General features: G+C 37.3%; 1 protein-coding gene across 5 annotated transcripts in view; it reads right to left on the minus strand.

Moving 5' to 3' along the window:
• The window catches only part of LOC102954817 (zinc finger protein 582), a 122,607-nt gene that overhangs the window by 59,036 nt on the left and 46,459 nt on the right, over positions 1-17,112 (minus strand). For 4 of the 5 annotated variants that reach the window (XM_042970659.1, XM_042970654.1, XM_042970657.1 and 1 more), the window contains exon 4: positions 15,967-16,059. In XM_042970659.1, the coding sequence (XP_042826593.1) occupies positions 15,967-16,059 (93 nt within the window). Of the gene's footprint in view, positions 1-3,871; positions 6,733-15,966; positions 16,060-17,112 lie in introns of those variants that run through there. The other variant, XM_042970655.1, reaches the window with a different exon arrangement.

Consider the following 17,112-nt stretch of genomic DNA (forward strand, 5'->3'; position numbering starts at 1 on the left):
AAAAAGTAGGTAGAAGAAATTTTGAAAAACTATACCAGTATATCCCAACTTGCTGAGCAAGATGTAGGCAGCACTGAATGAAGGTACATAAAAATTCATCCAAAAATCCTTCATTCTAGAGTGTTGGTAGTTTGAATAGAAAGGGCAAGTTAAAGATCTATTAGAATTTGCCTATCTTTTTGATCCAGGAACTTCTCCAAAAATACTGGTGAAAGTTTTCAAAAGCATGTACACAAGAATGTTAATTGCAGTTTTTTTTATTCCTACATCCATAGTCATTCTGTTCTTGTTAAATGTGAATTTGAGATATAAACTTCCAGTGAAGATGGAATTATGGGGGAGGGGGGAGGAGGATAGTTTATCATCTCATCTGAAACACTTAAAACTGGACAAAATATATGAAACCTTGGTATCCAAGACACTGGACATCAGGCAATGAGACAGAGATCCCTGAAAAATGGGAAACAAATGAGGTGAGTACTGTGATTTCCCCCAAATAACTGCATGGAGAGTTTCCAGGCTATGGTCTCCCTGAGTTGAGATGGGTCTGGGAGCCAGGGAGATTGACTGAGGTGGCTAGCGTTCTTAGGATGAAGTGCCTGAGAGCTCTTAGAGGAAAAAACACCTAGACATCAGAATCTTTTGTGTAAAAACTCTAGTTTTTACCTGAACACTGATCACAGCATGCATGTGAGGAAACCACTTGAATTACCTGGGAAAAGAACTGATAGAATTACAAGGAGAAATGGACAAATCCAAAATTATAAGAGATTCTGACACACATCTGTCATAAGAACAAGTAAACAGAAAATCAGTAAGGATACTGAAGACCTGAACTATACTATCCAACAAACTTGACCTGACATTTTAAAAACCTTTCATCCAAGAATAGAATATAAATTATTTGACTGCATCCAATATTATATTTATCAAAATAGACCATATTCCAGGCTTTAAAACATATCTCAATAAACTTAAAAAAACTCCAGTCATATAAAACACATTTTCTGACTAGAAAGGATTAAATTAGAAATCAGTAACACAAAGATACTTGAAAAATCTCCAAGTAGTTGGACCTAAACAGTAATCCATGAGTCTAAAGAGAAATCAAAAAGGAAAAAAAGGAAGTATTTAAAATTGAGTGAAACTTAGAACACACCATGTCAAAATGTGTGGGATGCAGCTAACACAGTGCTTAGAAGGGAATACACTACACTAAGTTATAAAATTTCAAAAGCTCCCAGTGACTTCAAATTAACACAATTAACACAATTTCCACCTTAACAAATTTCCACATTAGCATTAGCATGTAAATAATAAAAAGAAATCAATGAAATAGGAAGCAAAAACAGGTCAATAAAACTAATAAATCTTCAGACTGACTACTGAAAAAAGAAAATACACAAGTTACCAATATCTGGAATAGCAGAGGTGACATCACCACAAATTCTACAGTTATGAAATGGTTACGAGAATGTTGTGGACTTCATGGAAATGATTTGAGAACTTAGATGAAATGGGAAATTTTCTTGGAATGATCAAAAGTTTTCTCAAGAACAATCTGAACAGGTCTTTTTAACAAAAAAAAAAAAAAAAAAAAAAAGGGAGGGGCGCCTGGGTGGCTCAGTGGTGAAGCGTCCGACTTCAGTTCAGATCGTGATCTCACGGTCTGTGAGTTCAAGCCCCGCATCGGGCTCTGTGCTGACAGCTCAGAGCCTGGAGCCTGCTTCAGATTCTGTGTCTCCCTCTCTCTCTGCCCCTCCCCCACTCACACTGTCTCTATAAGAAAAATGAATAAACGTTAAAAAAAAAAAAAAAAAGGAATTTGTAGTTTAAGCTTTCCAAACATTTTCAGGTATCTTACTGTTGTTGCTAGTTTAGTTCTGCCATAGTCAGGGAATACAATTTATACAACCAGTTGTTTAAAACTTAAGATTTGTTTTATGGTTTTGGTAAAATGCTTCATGTGTACTTGAATGTATTCTCTTATGTTTTATAAATGTCAACTAGTTAATTTGGTCAATTTTGTTGTTCAGGGGTTCTATATACTACTTGTTCTATTAATAGCAGAGAGACAATGGTGAAATCTCCAGTAATAGTGGATTGAGCCATTTACCCTTTCTGTTCTTTTTTCATTTGTGTAATTTCTACCTCTGTAGTTTGATACATGTACAATTAGGACTGTTATGTTTACCTGGAAATTGATCCTTTTTATGTCTCTTTATCCCTGATTACATTTGTTGTTCTAATGTCTGCTTCATCTGACACTAATATTCCAACTTTCTTTCATCAGTGTTTGCGTGTTCTATCTTTTCCCCCACTTTTAATTATGTATGCCTGTATATTTAAAGTTTCTGCTAGCATATGCTGGGTCCTGCTTTTCAATTCAGTTGTTTTGCCATCTCTTAACTGGTGTGTTTAGACCATTTGCATTTGCTATAATTTAAGAAATATATTTGGATTAAAAACCTACCTTCAAGGTTCACTTATTGTTTCCTTGGCTGTGTCAAGTATACTTAAGTATACTGATGAACCTGTTGAAAACGTGTTCATCTGTGTTCATTTCTATTATTTCCATGATTCATGTAGTTCCACCTCTGCTCAAATGACCCATGTAGTTTGGCTGCTGTGCATCTTTTTGGTTACAGCCTTGAACATATTATAGTTGTTTAAAATTTTGTCAGTCCAACAGGTGTCACTTTGAGTAGTTCTGGAGTGCTTTGTCACTTGGTGGGGATGTAAAGTGTAGATTATTCTTGTTTTGCGTGCTTTGTAATTCTCCCCCCATCCCCGACCCCAAAAGCTAGGAATCATGTGTAGAACCAACACAGGTAAATAGATTTCTGGAAATGGTCATGTCATTCCTTCTGTTAAGCCTTGGATGGGGTGGGGGGAGGGAAGAATTCATTAATACAGACAAGAACTGGACTAGGTTTAAGTCTGGTTGCTGCTGTGGTTACCCTGAGTTCACCAGAGTCTTCAAACATCACTAGTGATTCCTTAGCCTATTTTCCCAAGGGTTTTATCTCAATGTCTGAGTCACCTTCAGATTTAAGTGTTCCCTGACAACTATGGCTCAGAAAATCCAGTTATACTGAAACATTTTCATTCATTTATTCACTCAAGATCTCACTAGTACTTACCACTTCAATGTGCCAGTCACTATACTAAATACTGGAATTTGCCACTCCTCTAATACTCTACAACCTCCTGCCACTATCTTGGGCATGTGTACTTTCTCTCTTTGCCTTCAATAGCCTTCCAACTCTTAAGTGCCTAGTCAGCCTGAGTCCTGTTCTTCCTTTAATATGGTCACTATCTCCAAGTAATCCCTGTTCCCATGTCCTCCACTCACAATGGAGTTCACCATCTTCTTCTTGGTTATTACCTGTGTCTTTTATATATTTTTGCACATTTTAATATTATGTATTCCCTAGAAAATTCTAAACGTCTGCAGGCAAGTACAATGTCTTATTAGTTTATATTATATATAGTAGGTTTGTGACCATTGATTTGGAACCAATCTCTATGGCAGGTTGGCAAAGAAATTAACAAAGCCAGGGGTGTGGAAGGGGAGGAAGAATAGACCTGCCTCTCCATGAGCATTCTGTTAATTTGCTCACCCATTTGCTCCAAGTGTTGGAGATATTTTATGTTTTTACAGTACTATGACAAGTGTAAATGAAAAGTTAACTGTTCTATTATCCTATATGCATGCTTACCCTTCACAAATCTGGATGTTATTTTCTCAGTTGTGGTCAAAGTTAGAATGGCGTAACTCTCATGGTTATACATTTCGCAGTTATCTTAGCAAGATATGGGTGTTTACAAACATGGTTTTTGCAGAATACTCCAACCGTATATAACCCAATAACAAAAAGAACTCTGATTTTATTTCTTACATACTTTGTACAAGCGGGAAACAGGGACTGAAAGCTGTTACATATGGTGATTAGCTGACAGGAAAAGAGACTGGTACATAAATCCAGAGTTTCCTCCCATGTATTAGTCAGCTTGGGCTGCCATAACAAAATACCATATCCTGGGTGACTTAAACAAAAGAAACTTATTCTTCAGTTCTGGAGATCAGGGTGCCACATGGTTGGATGGTAGGGAGAGCTAGCTTCCTGGCTTGCAGACAGCTACCTTCTTGTAGTATCTTCTCATGGCTTAGAGCAAGCTCTCTGGCATCCTTTCTTTCAAAGACACTAATCCTATCATGATGTACCCTCATAAACTCATCTATCCCTAATTATCTCCCAAAGGTCCCTATCTTTAGAGGGTAGGGGTTTGACATATAAATTCTGAGAGGACACATTTAGGGAATGGCATCTCATTCTCTACCAGTCACTTATTGCACACCACTGTTCTTACATGAAAATACCACTGTTTATTCATATAAATATAAACAAATTTCTTTTCAAATAAAACAGTAACAAATAATTTCTCCCTGCTCTTAAGTTCCCATTCTTCAGTATATCCTGGCTTCTTTTTTCCCATTAGCCTGTCTCTGGCTTGTTAAGATTTTTTATACCATGAAGATTATGTATCTTCATATTCATGGAGACAGTATGATAGTAACTCTACTGATTCACACACATTATGAGTGTTATCTTTATCCACTTGAAGATTCACTCTACTTTTTTCTCACCCACAATTTTCTGTCAGCTGAAAGTAGTACCTTCGTTTGCCCAGGAAATCTCTTATACATGATAGTCTAGTTCTAAGGGACAAACTTAAAACTCTTTCTTCATGTGACCTTAAATAAGGCCCAAAGCCCCATCTATAAATATGGGCTTTGTGGTTCCACTTTGTTGTATGTGACTAATGAAACAGCTTTCTAAATTACACTGCAAATAAAATATCAGTGTCTTATGGAATGAAGAGTGGTCTTCATTAAAAATGATCCAGTCATCTGAACTTGCTGCTTTGAAATTAAGACCTATGGTAACATCACTGCCTCGGTTGATTACAAATTGTCTGGTCAAAGTCACCCTAATGACTTTTGCTCTTTGGCTTTCAAAGTGGGACACATCACCAAGACGGTCCCATTTTTACAAAATTTAGGTTATAGACAAAGGCATTTTTCCCATGCCTTGGTCTCTGCTACTTTTATAGCCTCATTCTACGCTTTCACATATTTAAAACAAACTTAGGCTTTTTCCTCAGAATGTGTATTCTGATGTCGAATCAGAGATGAACTCCGACTATATGCCTTCCCACATTTACTACATTCATATGGTTTCTCTGAAGAATGACTTCTCTGATGCCGAATAAGATCTGAGCCACTACTAAATGCCTTCCCACATTCATTACATTCATAGGGTTTCTCTCCAGTATGACTTCTTTCATGTAGAATAAGGGATGTGCGTTGACTAAAGGCCTTCCCACATGTTTTGCACGTATATGGTTTTTCTCCAGTGTGAATTCTTTCATGTTGAGCAAGGTGTGCACTCTGACTGAAGGCTTTCCCACACTGATCACATTCATAGGGTCTATCTTCAGTATGAATTCTCTTATGCCGAGTAAGAGATATTCGATGACTAAAGGCTTTTCCACATTCTTCACATTGATAGGGCTTTTCTCCAGTATGAATTCTCTGATGTTCAATAAGAAATGACTGACGACCAAAAACTTTACTACATTTATTGCATTTGAAAGGCTTCTCTTCAGAATGAATGTTCTGATGTATTTTAAGGTTGGCAGTTCCAGAAAACATCTTCCCACATTCCTTACATTCAAACAGTTTCTTTTTCCTTGTATGAACTTTCTGATGTTGAATAAGGGATGAATGCCGATTACACACCTTTTCACATTTACTGCATCTGTAGAGTTTCTCTCCATTATGAATTCTTAGATGTAGAATAAGGGTTGAAAGGCGCCTGAAGACCTTGTCACATTTATCACATTTGTAGGGTTTCTTTGATGTGTGAATTCTCTGATGAAGCAAAATGGATGAAATCCTATTAAAGGATTTTCCACATTCTCTGCATTTATAAGGATTCTCTAAATGGTGACTTTTCTGCAGTGGACTCTGACTTAAGGTCTTCTCACTTTCATAGGTTTTCTCTCCAGTGTGAATTCTTTTATGTATAACAAGGGCTGATTTGTTTTTGAAGCCTCTCCCACATTTATTGCATTTATGTAATTTCTTTTTGCTGTGAATCTTCTTATGAAGTAAAAGGGATGACTTTCGAATGAAGTCTTTCCCACACTTTCCACACTGGTGGATATTCTCAACAAAGTGAATTTTCTGGCCCACAGTGAGAGTTGGGTACTGACTCAAGGCCTTCCCACAGTGAAAGGTTTCTTTTCCATTATGAACTTTCCCATGTAGAATAAGAGATGTTCTTTGAATGAAGTTTTCTCCACACTTATCACATTCATGGCTTTTCCTCCCATTGTGAATTTTCTGATGAAGAATGAGGGATGAGATCTGTCTGAAAGCTTTTCTACAATTACTGCATTCATAAGGCTTCTCTCTAGTATGAGATTTCTGATGAAGTTTAAGAGATAAACTTTGACCAAAGGTTTTCCCACAGTCATTACATTTTAAAGATTTCTTTCCTGAATGCACTTTCTTGGGTTTTACTAGGACTGAACTTTTCTTGCAGCCTTTCTTTCCTATGGCAACTTTTTGTGATGCAGAAACTGGTTTCTGATAGCTGCTTTGCCCAGATTTGTTGCACAGAGATGTTGGTAACTTCTTGGTCTCATATTTAGACCTTGAGTCTGAAAGACACCAAGAAATTCAATATTTGTTTTCCTATGCTGGAAAAATGAAGTTTCTGTGCAGTTATTATCAATGATAATTACAATATCAATTATCATCAAACATAATAATAATGATGATAACCAGAAGAAAAACTTTGTAGTATCTTACTGTAATTTTAACATGCCAAAAGGCTTTATAGAAATATTTAGTAATTAAAAATCAGGAAAGCTTGTGATTTGAAATTAATAAATCAAAGTTTTATTTGTAGGATAAATTCATACCACATACCATATTAAACTCCATAGGTTATTCATTAGATGAATGTACTTTTATTACATGAAAGGTCCAAAAAAGGCAGAAGGTAAACTACAAACAGAAGGTAAATTAGTAGTTGCCTGGGGCTGGAGGTGGGACTAGGGTTTAATTGTAAATGGACATGAAGAATTTTATTAGGGTGATAAAAATATTCTAAAACTAGATTATGGTGATGGCTACACAAGTTGTCAACTTTATTAAAAACCACTGAATTATACACTTAAGTGAATTTTACAATATGTACATTACATCCCAATGAAATTGTAAATTTTTAAAATGTATTCTTAAAATCCAATCTTAAAAAAACAAACAAACAAAACACTGGAATTCTGGTTTGCGGTTCTTCATGTAAGAAGCTTGGAAAGCACAACTTCATCCTAACAAGTAAAAAGCTAAACAGATGTTAAAACCAACAACTCTTCTTGGATCCATAAGACAGGGGAGAGTACAAACGGCTGCCTCCAATTTCAGTGGCCTCTAGCCATCCTGTCCCTCCTAAAGGGATAGGGTTTTGGTGGGGGGGGGGGGGGGGCACTGAGAAACTGAAGACATTCACATTCCAGAGGCAAAGGCTCCCTAAAAGACACACCTCACCCATCACACATCACTAAAGGGCTGTTTACAATAGTTCCTTTTACCTGGTACATCACCTCTGGCAAGTAAAAAAAAAAATTACAAGGCATACCAAAAGGCAAATAACACAATTTGAAGAAAGAGCAAGCATCAAAATCAGACTGATATGGCAGGGATGCTAGAATTCTCAGACCAGAAATTTAAAATTGATTAATATGTTAAGGGCTCTAATGATAAAGTATACAGTGTATTAGAACAGATGGGCAATGTAAGCAGAGAGATGGAAATTCTCAGAACCAAAACAAAATGGGATCAAAAACACTGTAACAGAAATAAAGAATGACTTGCACAGAATTCGACACAGCTGAAGAAAGATTCTGAGAGCTAAAGGATTTATTCTATTGGTAAATTAGAATTCTTAAAAATCAGGGGCTCCTGGGTGGCTCAGCCGGTTCAACATCTGACCCTTCATTTTGGCTCATGTTATGATCTCACAGTTTGTGAGTCTGAGCCCTGTGTCAGGCTCTACACTGATGGTGTGGAGCCTTCTTGGGATCCTCCCTCTCCCTCTCTGCCCCTACCCTGCTCATGCTCACGTGCTTTCTTGCTCTCTAAATAAAAATAAACTAAAAAAAAAAAAAAAAAGAACCCTTAAAACTTGGAAAGCACAGTAAATAAAGACTGAAAAAAAGAGAACAGAATATCCAAAGACCGTGGGACAACTACAAAAAAGTGACAAATGTATTATGAGACTACTAGGAGAAAGAAGAAAGAAAAGAAGAGCAATGAAGAAACAATAAGTGAAGGAAAAAAAAAAAACAAAAAAACCTTTATTTTTCTTATCATTTTCATTTTAAAGTTTGAGAGACCGAGAATCTCAAGCAGGTTCCGTGCTGTCAGCCTAGAGCTCGACGTGGGGCTTAATCTCACAAATTGTGAGATCATGATCTGAGCTGGAACCAAGAGTCAGACACCCAACGACTGAGCCACCCAGGCACCCCTATTTTTCTTATTCTTAACTGACCTAACAGTAATAGTTTATTCAAAATAATAGCATCAATGTATTCAATAATGTTTGGTCATCTTTTCATCTTATGTATGTACATGTAATATATACATGCTAATCATATTTATATATAAATGAAATGAATGATAACAATGATACAGGTGATGGGAGGAAGAAATTAGCATTATTTTGTTATTATAAGGCACAGTCCCATGAAGTGATATACTGGTACCTGAAAGTGGACTTGGATTAGTTGTAAAGGTATACTGTAAACTGTAAGGCAACCACTTAAAAAACAAAAAAAGTATAATTGATAACACTGGAATCATATGAAATGCTCATTTAAAAACACAATAGGCAGAGGGGCGCCTGGCTGACTCAGTTGGTGGAGCATGCAACTCTTGATCTCAGGGTTTGAGTTCAAGCCCCACACTGGGTGTAGAGCCTACTTAAAAATACATAAACAAAAAACAAAATAAAACCACAACAAGCAGAAAAAGAGAAGACAAAAGCAGGAATAAAGACAATAAAAAATATTTATTATGTATAGAAGTAGATATCAATCCAACTATATGAGTAATCACTTTGAATGTCAACAGTATAATTACTGTAACAATTAAAAGAGACTGTCAGGGTGAATTAAAAAACATGGCCCAATTGTGTGTTGTCTGTAAAAAACCCACTTTAGATACAGATTAGACATAGATTAAAAGTAAATGAATGGATGGATAAAGAAGATGTAGTATATATACACAACACAGTATCACTCAGCAATCAAAATGAATGAAATTTTGCCATTTGCAACTATGTGGATGGAACTAGAGGGTATTATCCTAAGTGAAATTAGAGAAAGACAAATATCATACGAGTTCACTCATATGTGGCATTTAAGATACTAAACAGACGAACAAAAGGAAAGGGTAGCAAAAATAATATAAAAACAGGGAGGGGGACAAAACATAAGAGACTCCTAAATGTAGAGAACAGAGGGTTGCTGAAGGGGTTGTGGGAGGGGGGATGGACTAAATGGGTAAGGGGCGTTAAGGAATCTACTCCTGAAATCATTGTTGCACCATGTGCTAACTTGGATGTAAATTAAACAGTACATTAATAAATTTTTTAAAAAGTAAATGAATGGAGAGAAATATACCATGCCAACACTAATCAAAAGAAAGCAGGAGTAGCTATATTAATTCTAGACAGAGCAGACTTAAAAGCATGGTAAGTTATCATGGATAAAGAGGGGCATTACATAATGAAAGAATCAGTTCTTCAGAAAACATAACAATTCTTAATGTGTATATGCCTAACAACAGAGCATCAAACTACAATCAACAAAAACTGTAAAACTGCAAGGAGAAATATATGAATCCACTATCATAGTTATTAAAACACTTCAACATCCTTCCCTCATAAATGAACACACTGAGCAAGCAGAAAATTCAGGGGAACTCAACCACACCATTTTCAATTGAATATAACTGACATCTACAGACCACTTCATCCAATGACAGTAGTAGTCACATTGTCCCCAAGCTTACACAGAATATTCCCCAAGACAGACAACATTCTAGGCCTTAAAACACACCTTAACAACGAATAGAAATCACACAGTGCTCTCAGACCACAATGAAATTAAACTAGAAATCAGTAACAGAAAGATCAGTGGAAAATCCCTAAATACTTGGAGGTTAAATAATACACTTTCAACAACACATGAGGGGCATGTGGGTGACTCAGTCAGTTAAGAATCAAACTCTTGATTTTGGCTCAGGTCATTATCTCATGGTTTGTGAGATAGAGCCCTGCATGAGGCTCTGTGCTGACAAAGCAGAGCCTGCTTGGGAATCCCTCTCCCCCCACTCTCTGCACCTTCCCTGTTCATGCACCTGCACTATCAAATTAAAAAAACAAAAAAACAAAAAACTCTCAAAAGAAATTTTTGAATATTCTGAACTAAATGAAAACAGAAACACAACTTACCAGAATTTGTGGGATGCAACGAAACTAGTGTTTATCCTAGGGAAATTTATAGCACTATATAGCACATTAGAAAAGAACAAAGATCTAAAATGAGGGGCACCTGGGTGACTCAGTCCATTGAGCATCCAAATCTTGATTTCAGTTCAGGTCATGATCTCACAGTTCGTGGGATCACGCCCTGCATCAGGCTGTGCGTGGACGGTGTGGAGCCTGCTTGGATTCTCTCTCTGCCCCTCCCCTGCTGGCGCACACTCGGTCTCTCAAAAAAATAAACTTAAAAAATAAATACATAATATCAGTAATCTAAGTTTCCTTCTCAGGAAAACATTAAAAGAGCAAATCAAATCCAAAATAAGCAGAAGAGGGGCACCTGGGTAGCTCAAGTTGGTTGAGCGTCCGACTTTGGCTCAGGTCATGATCTTACGGTTAATGAGTTTGAGCCCCAAATTGGGCTCACTACTGTCAGTGCGGCGCTCACTTTGGATCCTCTATCCCTCCCCTGCTCTCTCTCTCAAAAACAAACATTAAAATAAGCAGAAAAAAATAAGAATTACAGCAAAACTCACTGAAATTGAAAACAAGAAATCAATAGAAAAATACAATGAAACCAAAACCTGGTTCTTTGAAAATCACTAAAATTGATAAGGTTCTAGCTAGGCCAAGAAATAGAGAAAACACAAACTACTAATATCAGAAATGAAAGACACGACAGAAATACACATTTCATGAAAATTAAAAGAAAAATAAAGGAAAACTATGAACAACTTCTATGCCCTTAAATTTGATAACCTAGATGAAAGAGACCATTTTGTTGAAAGGAACAGTATTCCAAAAGTCACACAAGAAATCGGAAAATGTGAATAGGCCTCTATCTATTCAAGAAATTGAATCAATAGGGGCACCTGGGTGGCTCAGTTGGTTAAGCATCCAACTCGGGCTTGGCTCAGGTCACGATCTCATGGGAGTTCAAGCCCTGAATCAGGCTCTGTGCTGACAGGCTCTCTCTCAGCCTCCTGCTCTTTCTCTCCCTCAAAATAAACTTAAAAAAAAAAAAAAAGAACCAATAACCTTCCAAAACAGAAAGCACCAGGCCCAGATGCATCTGCTGATGAATTCTAACAAATATTTAAAAGAACTCATACCAATTCTCCATCATCTCTTTCAGAGGACAGAAGCAAAAAGAATACTTGATAACTCATTATATGAGGCTACTTTTACCTTAATACCAAAATCAGACAAAGGCAACACAAGAAAAGGAAACTACAGATGAGTACCTCTGATGCATATTAATGCAAAAATTCTAAACAAAATACTAGCAAACTGAACTTAACAGCACATTAAAAAGATCACACACACAAGCAAGTGGGATTTACACTTGGAAAGCAAGGACAGTTCAATATGGGAAAATCAATCACTGTTATACATCACATTAACAAAATAAAGGACAAAAGCCACATGATGATCAATTGATACAGAAAAAACTTTTGACGAAATTCAAAACCCTTTCATGATAAAAACACTCAACAATCTACAAATAGAAAGAAACTACCTCAACATAATAAAATCCATAATTGAAAAACCCACAGCAAATATCACAGTAAACATGGAAAGACTAAAACCCTTTCCTAAGATCAGAAACAAGGCAAGAATGCTCACTCTCACCACTGCTATTCAACATAGTACCAGAAGTTGTAGCCAGAGCAGTGGGGTTGTTTTTTTTAAATTTTTTAAATGTTTATTTATTTTTGAGACAGAATGCAAGCAGGGGAAGGGCAGAGAGAGGAAGACACAGAATCCGAAGCAGGCTTCGGGCTCTGTGCTGACAGGGGTCAAACTCATGAACCGTGAGGTCATGACTTGAGCCAAAGTCAGACACCTAACCAACTGAGCCACCCAGGTGCCTCAAACCAGAGCAGTTTTTTAAAAAAAGAAATAAAAAGCATTAAAAAAAAGGAAAAGAAGTGACATTCTGCCTGTTCACAGATGACATGATCTTCTTTGTAGAGAAGCCTAAACATTCCACACAGACATACAAAATGTTTGAACCAATAAACAAATCCAATCAAATAAAACAGCAGGATACAAAATCAAGACTCAAATCAGTTGTGTTTCTATACACTAACAATGACCACTCAGAAAGGGAAACAAGAAAAACAATCCCATTTACTATAGCATCAAAAAGGATAAAATATTCAGGAATAAATTTAACTTAAGCAATTTGTACATGGAAAACTACAGAGCACTGCTAAAAGTCATCAAAGGTACAAATAAATGGAAAGCTATCCTGTGCATGTGGACTAGAAGACTTAATATTCCACCCAAAGCAATCTACAGATTCAATGCCATTCCTATCAAAATCCCAATGACATTTTTTACAGAAATAGAAAAAAAATTCCTAAAATTCATATACAATGTCAAGGGACCCCAAATAGCCAATCTTGAAAAAAAGAAACAAAGTTAGATGCCTCATACTTTCTGATTTCAAAACATACTAAAAAAGCAGGGCCTGTGGCACCTGGGTGGCTCAGCTGGCTGAGCATCTAACTCTTGATTTCGCTGCACTTATAATCCCAGGGTCATGGGATCGAGGGTCCTATCAGGCTCTATACTGAGTGTGGAGCCTGTCTGGAATTCTCTGTCTCTCTCCCTCTGCCCCTCTCCCCAGCTCATGTGCTCTCCCTAAAAGAAAACAAATAAATAATTTAAAAAATCCTTCAAAACACACTACAAATCAACAGTAATTAAGATGATATGGTAGTGGATAAAAGATAGATATAAAGACTAACAGAATAGAAAGTCAAGAAATATACACTCGCATATCTGGTCAAATGATTTTCAATAAGGAGGCCAATACCACTCAAGAGGAAAGGGCAGTCTCTTTCACAATCAGGGCTGGGAAAACTGGGTATCTACATGTGAAAGAATGATCTTGGACCCTTCCTTACACTTTATATATAAAGGTGTAAGTGGCTCAGGGGGTTGAGTGACAGACTCTTGATTTCAGCTCAGGCCATGATCCCAGGGTTATGGGATCAAGCCCTGCATCAGGCTCTGCACTGAGCATGGTGGAGCATGTTTAAGATTCTCTCTCCCTCTGCCCCTCTCTTCTGCTCACTCTCTTTCTCTCTCCCAAAAAAACCCTACAAAACCCAAGTAACAACAACACAAAAACTTCAGGGTGGGGGGGGCACCTGAGTGGCTCAGTTGATTGGCATCCCACTCTAGATTTCGGCTTGGATCATGATCTCACTGTTTGTGGGTTTGAGCCCCACTTGGGCTCTGTCCTAACCGCGGGGAGCCTACCTGGGATTCCTTCTCTCTCACTCTTCCAAAAACAAAAATTTTAACTCAAAATAGATTAAAGACCTAAACGTAAAATCTAAAACTACTGAACTCTTGGGGTGCCTGGTGGCTCAGTCGGTTGAGTGTCTGACTTCGGCTCAGGTCATGATCTCGTGATTTATGAGTTCAAGCCCTGCATCAGGCTCTGTGCTGACAGCTCAGAGCCTGGAACCTGCTTCAGATTCTGTCTCCCTCTCTCTGCTCCTCCCCTGATTGCTCTCTCTCTCTCTCTCGTTCTCAAAAATAATAAACATTAAAAATAAATAAATAAATAAATAAATAAATAAATAAATAAAATAAAATAAAATAAAATAAAATAAAACTACTGAACTCTTAGAAGAAAACACTGGGGAAAAAGCTTCAGACATTAGATTTGGCATTGACTTCTGAGATATGACACCAAAAAACACAAGCAACAAAATAAAAAAATAGGACTACATCTGCATGTCAAAAGGAACAATCAAGAGAGTGAAAAGGCAATCTATGAAATAAGAGAAAATAATTGCAAATCATCCATCAGATAAGGGACTAATACACAGAATAAAGAACTACAACTCAACAACAGATGACAACCCTATTTTAACAAACAAGCAAAAGACCTGAATAGACACTTATACACATGGCCAATACACCCATGAAAAGATGCTCAACATCACTAATCATTAGAGAAATGCAAATCAAACCCACAGTATCACCTCACACCTGTAAGGATGGCCACTATCAAAAAAACAAAAAATAACAAGTGTTGACAAAAAACTGGAACCCTTGTATACTATTGGTGGAAATGACAAATGGTGCAGCCACTATGGAAAACAGTACGGAGGTTCCCCAGAAAATAAAAAATAAAATTATCATATGATCCAGTAATCCTTCCTCTGGGTACATATCCAAAAAAACTGAAATCAGGATCTTAAATACATATCTGTACTCCCATGTTCATTGCAGTATTATTTACAGTAGCCAAAAGCAGAACCCAATTATCCATTGATAAATGGATACAAAAAATGTGATAAATATAATGAAGTATTATGCAGCCTTAAAAAAGAAATATCCTGTCACTTGTAAGCTACAACATGGATGAACCTCAAGGACATTATGCTCAGCAAAAAAAAAAAAACAAACAAACAAAAACCAAAAAAAAAAACCAGTTATAAAAGATCAAATACTGTATGATTCCATTCATACAAAGTATCCATGGTAATCAAAATCAGAGAAATATAAAGAAAGGTGACTACTGAAGGCTGGGTGGAGGGGTGGAGGGAAATTAGTGTTTAGTGAGTATAGTTTCAGAAGTTATTAGAAGATGAAAAAGTTCTTGATACCTGTTGCACAACAATGTGAATACATTTAACTGTACATTAAAAATGGTTAAAATGAACTCAACATTATGAATTTTTTTACAACTAAAAAATTCTTATAAAACTGTTTAAGTAAGTAAAAATAACCTGATAAAAAAAGAATCTATCAGAAAAGAGAATGAGCTCTTGGAAAGTAGTCAAAGTGAACAGTTGTGGAAAAAAAATTTTTTTTTAAAAGAATGAAGGAACGATGTGAGCTTGAACATTATCATTAGAAATACTATCATGAGAGAAGGTGGAATATGCTTTCTCTGAAGGGAAATGCTGAGGCAGGGAAGGCTGGGATGAGGGCATTAAGAACTGAGCTTCTGAGACCAGAAACTGGGGTTCAAACCTAGCTCTAATGCCACTTCCTAGCTGGGTTACCGTAAGCAAGTCACTGAACTCCTCTGATCTTCAGTTTCCTCATATATAGACCAGAAATAATAACACCTACCTTAGAGGACTGGGAAGAACCTATACTTAAAGTATGTCTGTTACCTACTAAAGGTTTATTAAATGTTGGTTATTCTCCTTCTAGAGCTTGCACAAAAGAGACTGGAATTTTCTTCTCAGGCCTGGGGCCTTTAAGGTAAGGAAACTGGGAGCTCTCAAATATCAAGAGGTTGCCCCCTCAAAATGCAGGGTGCTCTTACACACAATGGCAGTGTACAGGCTTTGGTTCTGTCACTCACCCAAGCCCCGGCGTTTTCTCACTGGCTCCACCATCCAAGGTGCTTTCCCTTTCTCCAATAAGGTGATCACATTTGGTCTCCGAAAGGAAAGTCCTGCATTTGGGAAAAACATCAGAACTGAGCAGGATGTGGATGCCACAGATGCCAGGGCCAAGCCCCACGTCAATGGGAACGGGGGTTTATGACCACAAAGGGTACACAGAAGACGTAAAGGGCAGGCGGAAAAGGAGGATGAAAGTTCAGTTACAGTGAGAGGTGGTGCTCATTTCTAACTCTACAAAGCCAACTATGGTCTTGAAAAGTCAGGCCAGAAACTCCTGAGTCTATTGCCTTTAGCTCCCACTCCCACCTTCTTTGATCTGTTTTGGGTCGAGGGGCTGGGGCTCTGCAATCCACACTTCTTCATCAGCAGCTCCCTATCAGCATCCACCAGCAACCAACCAGCAACCACCACCAGGGGCTCTGCTGGTTTTCATTCTTCTTTTTCCTGCACTCTCAGAACAAGCCTCAGCCTGACTCTTCATGACTGTAACAGACTAGTCAGCATACCTCTCTCGTCCTTCAGAAGTGTGAGTCCCTTCAAGTCCTAAAAACCCCAAACTCTCCCCTTTGTATGCCTAGCCCAAGGACGGTGGTGGCTGCAACCTACAGTTATCATCTATGCATCAGCTGTGTCCACTAGTTACCTTTTAACAGTACCTGCTGATTCCTTTTATTAAATTCTCTCAAAAATTTTGAGGGTGCCCTCAAAAGGTTACATATATAGTTACCATATGATAGCAATTCCACTCCTAGGTATATACCCTGAAGAAATGAAAATACATGTCCACAAAAATATTCATACACGAATGTTCACAGCAGCACATTCATAATAGCTCCAGTTAAAAACTGCCCAAAGGCCCATCAACTGATGAATGGATAAATAAAATGTAGAATATTATTGGCCATAAAAAGAAGGGGGCACTGATACATGCTACAATGCAGATGAACCTCAAAAACATTACGTTAAGTGAAAGAAGTCAGGCACAAAAGTACCACATACCTATGATTCCATTTCTATGAAAAGCCAAGATTAGGCAAATTCATAGAGACAGAAAGTGGATTAGTGTTTGCCTAATCTAAAGGAATTAGTGGGCAAGGAGAAAT

Source organism: Panthera tigris, chromosome E2, assembly GCF_018350195.1.
Source record: "Panthera tigris isolate Pti1 chromosome E2, P.tigris_Pti1_mat1.1, whole genome shotgun sequence".
Lineage (NCBI taxonomy): Eukaryota > Metazoa > Chordata > Mammalia > Carnivora > Felidae > Panthera > Panthera tigris.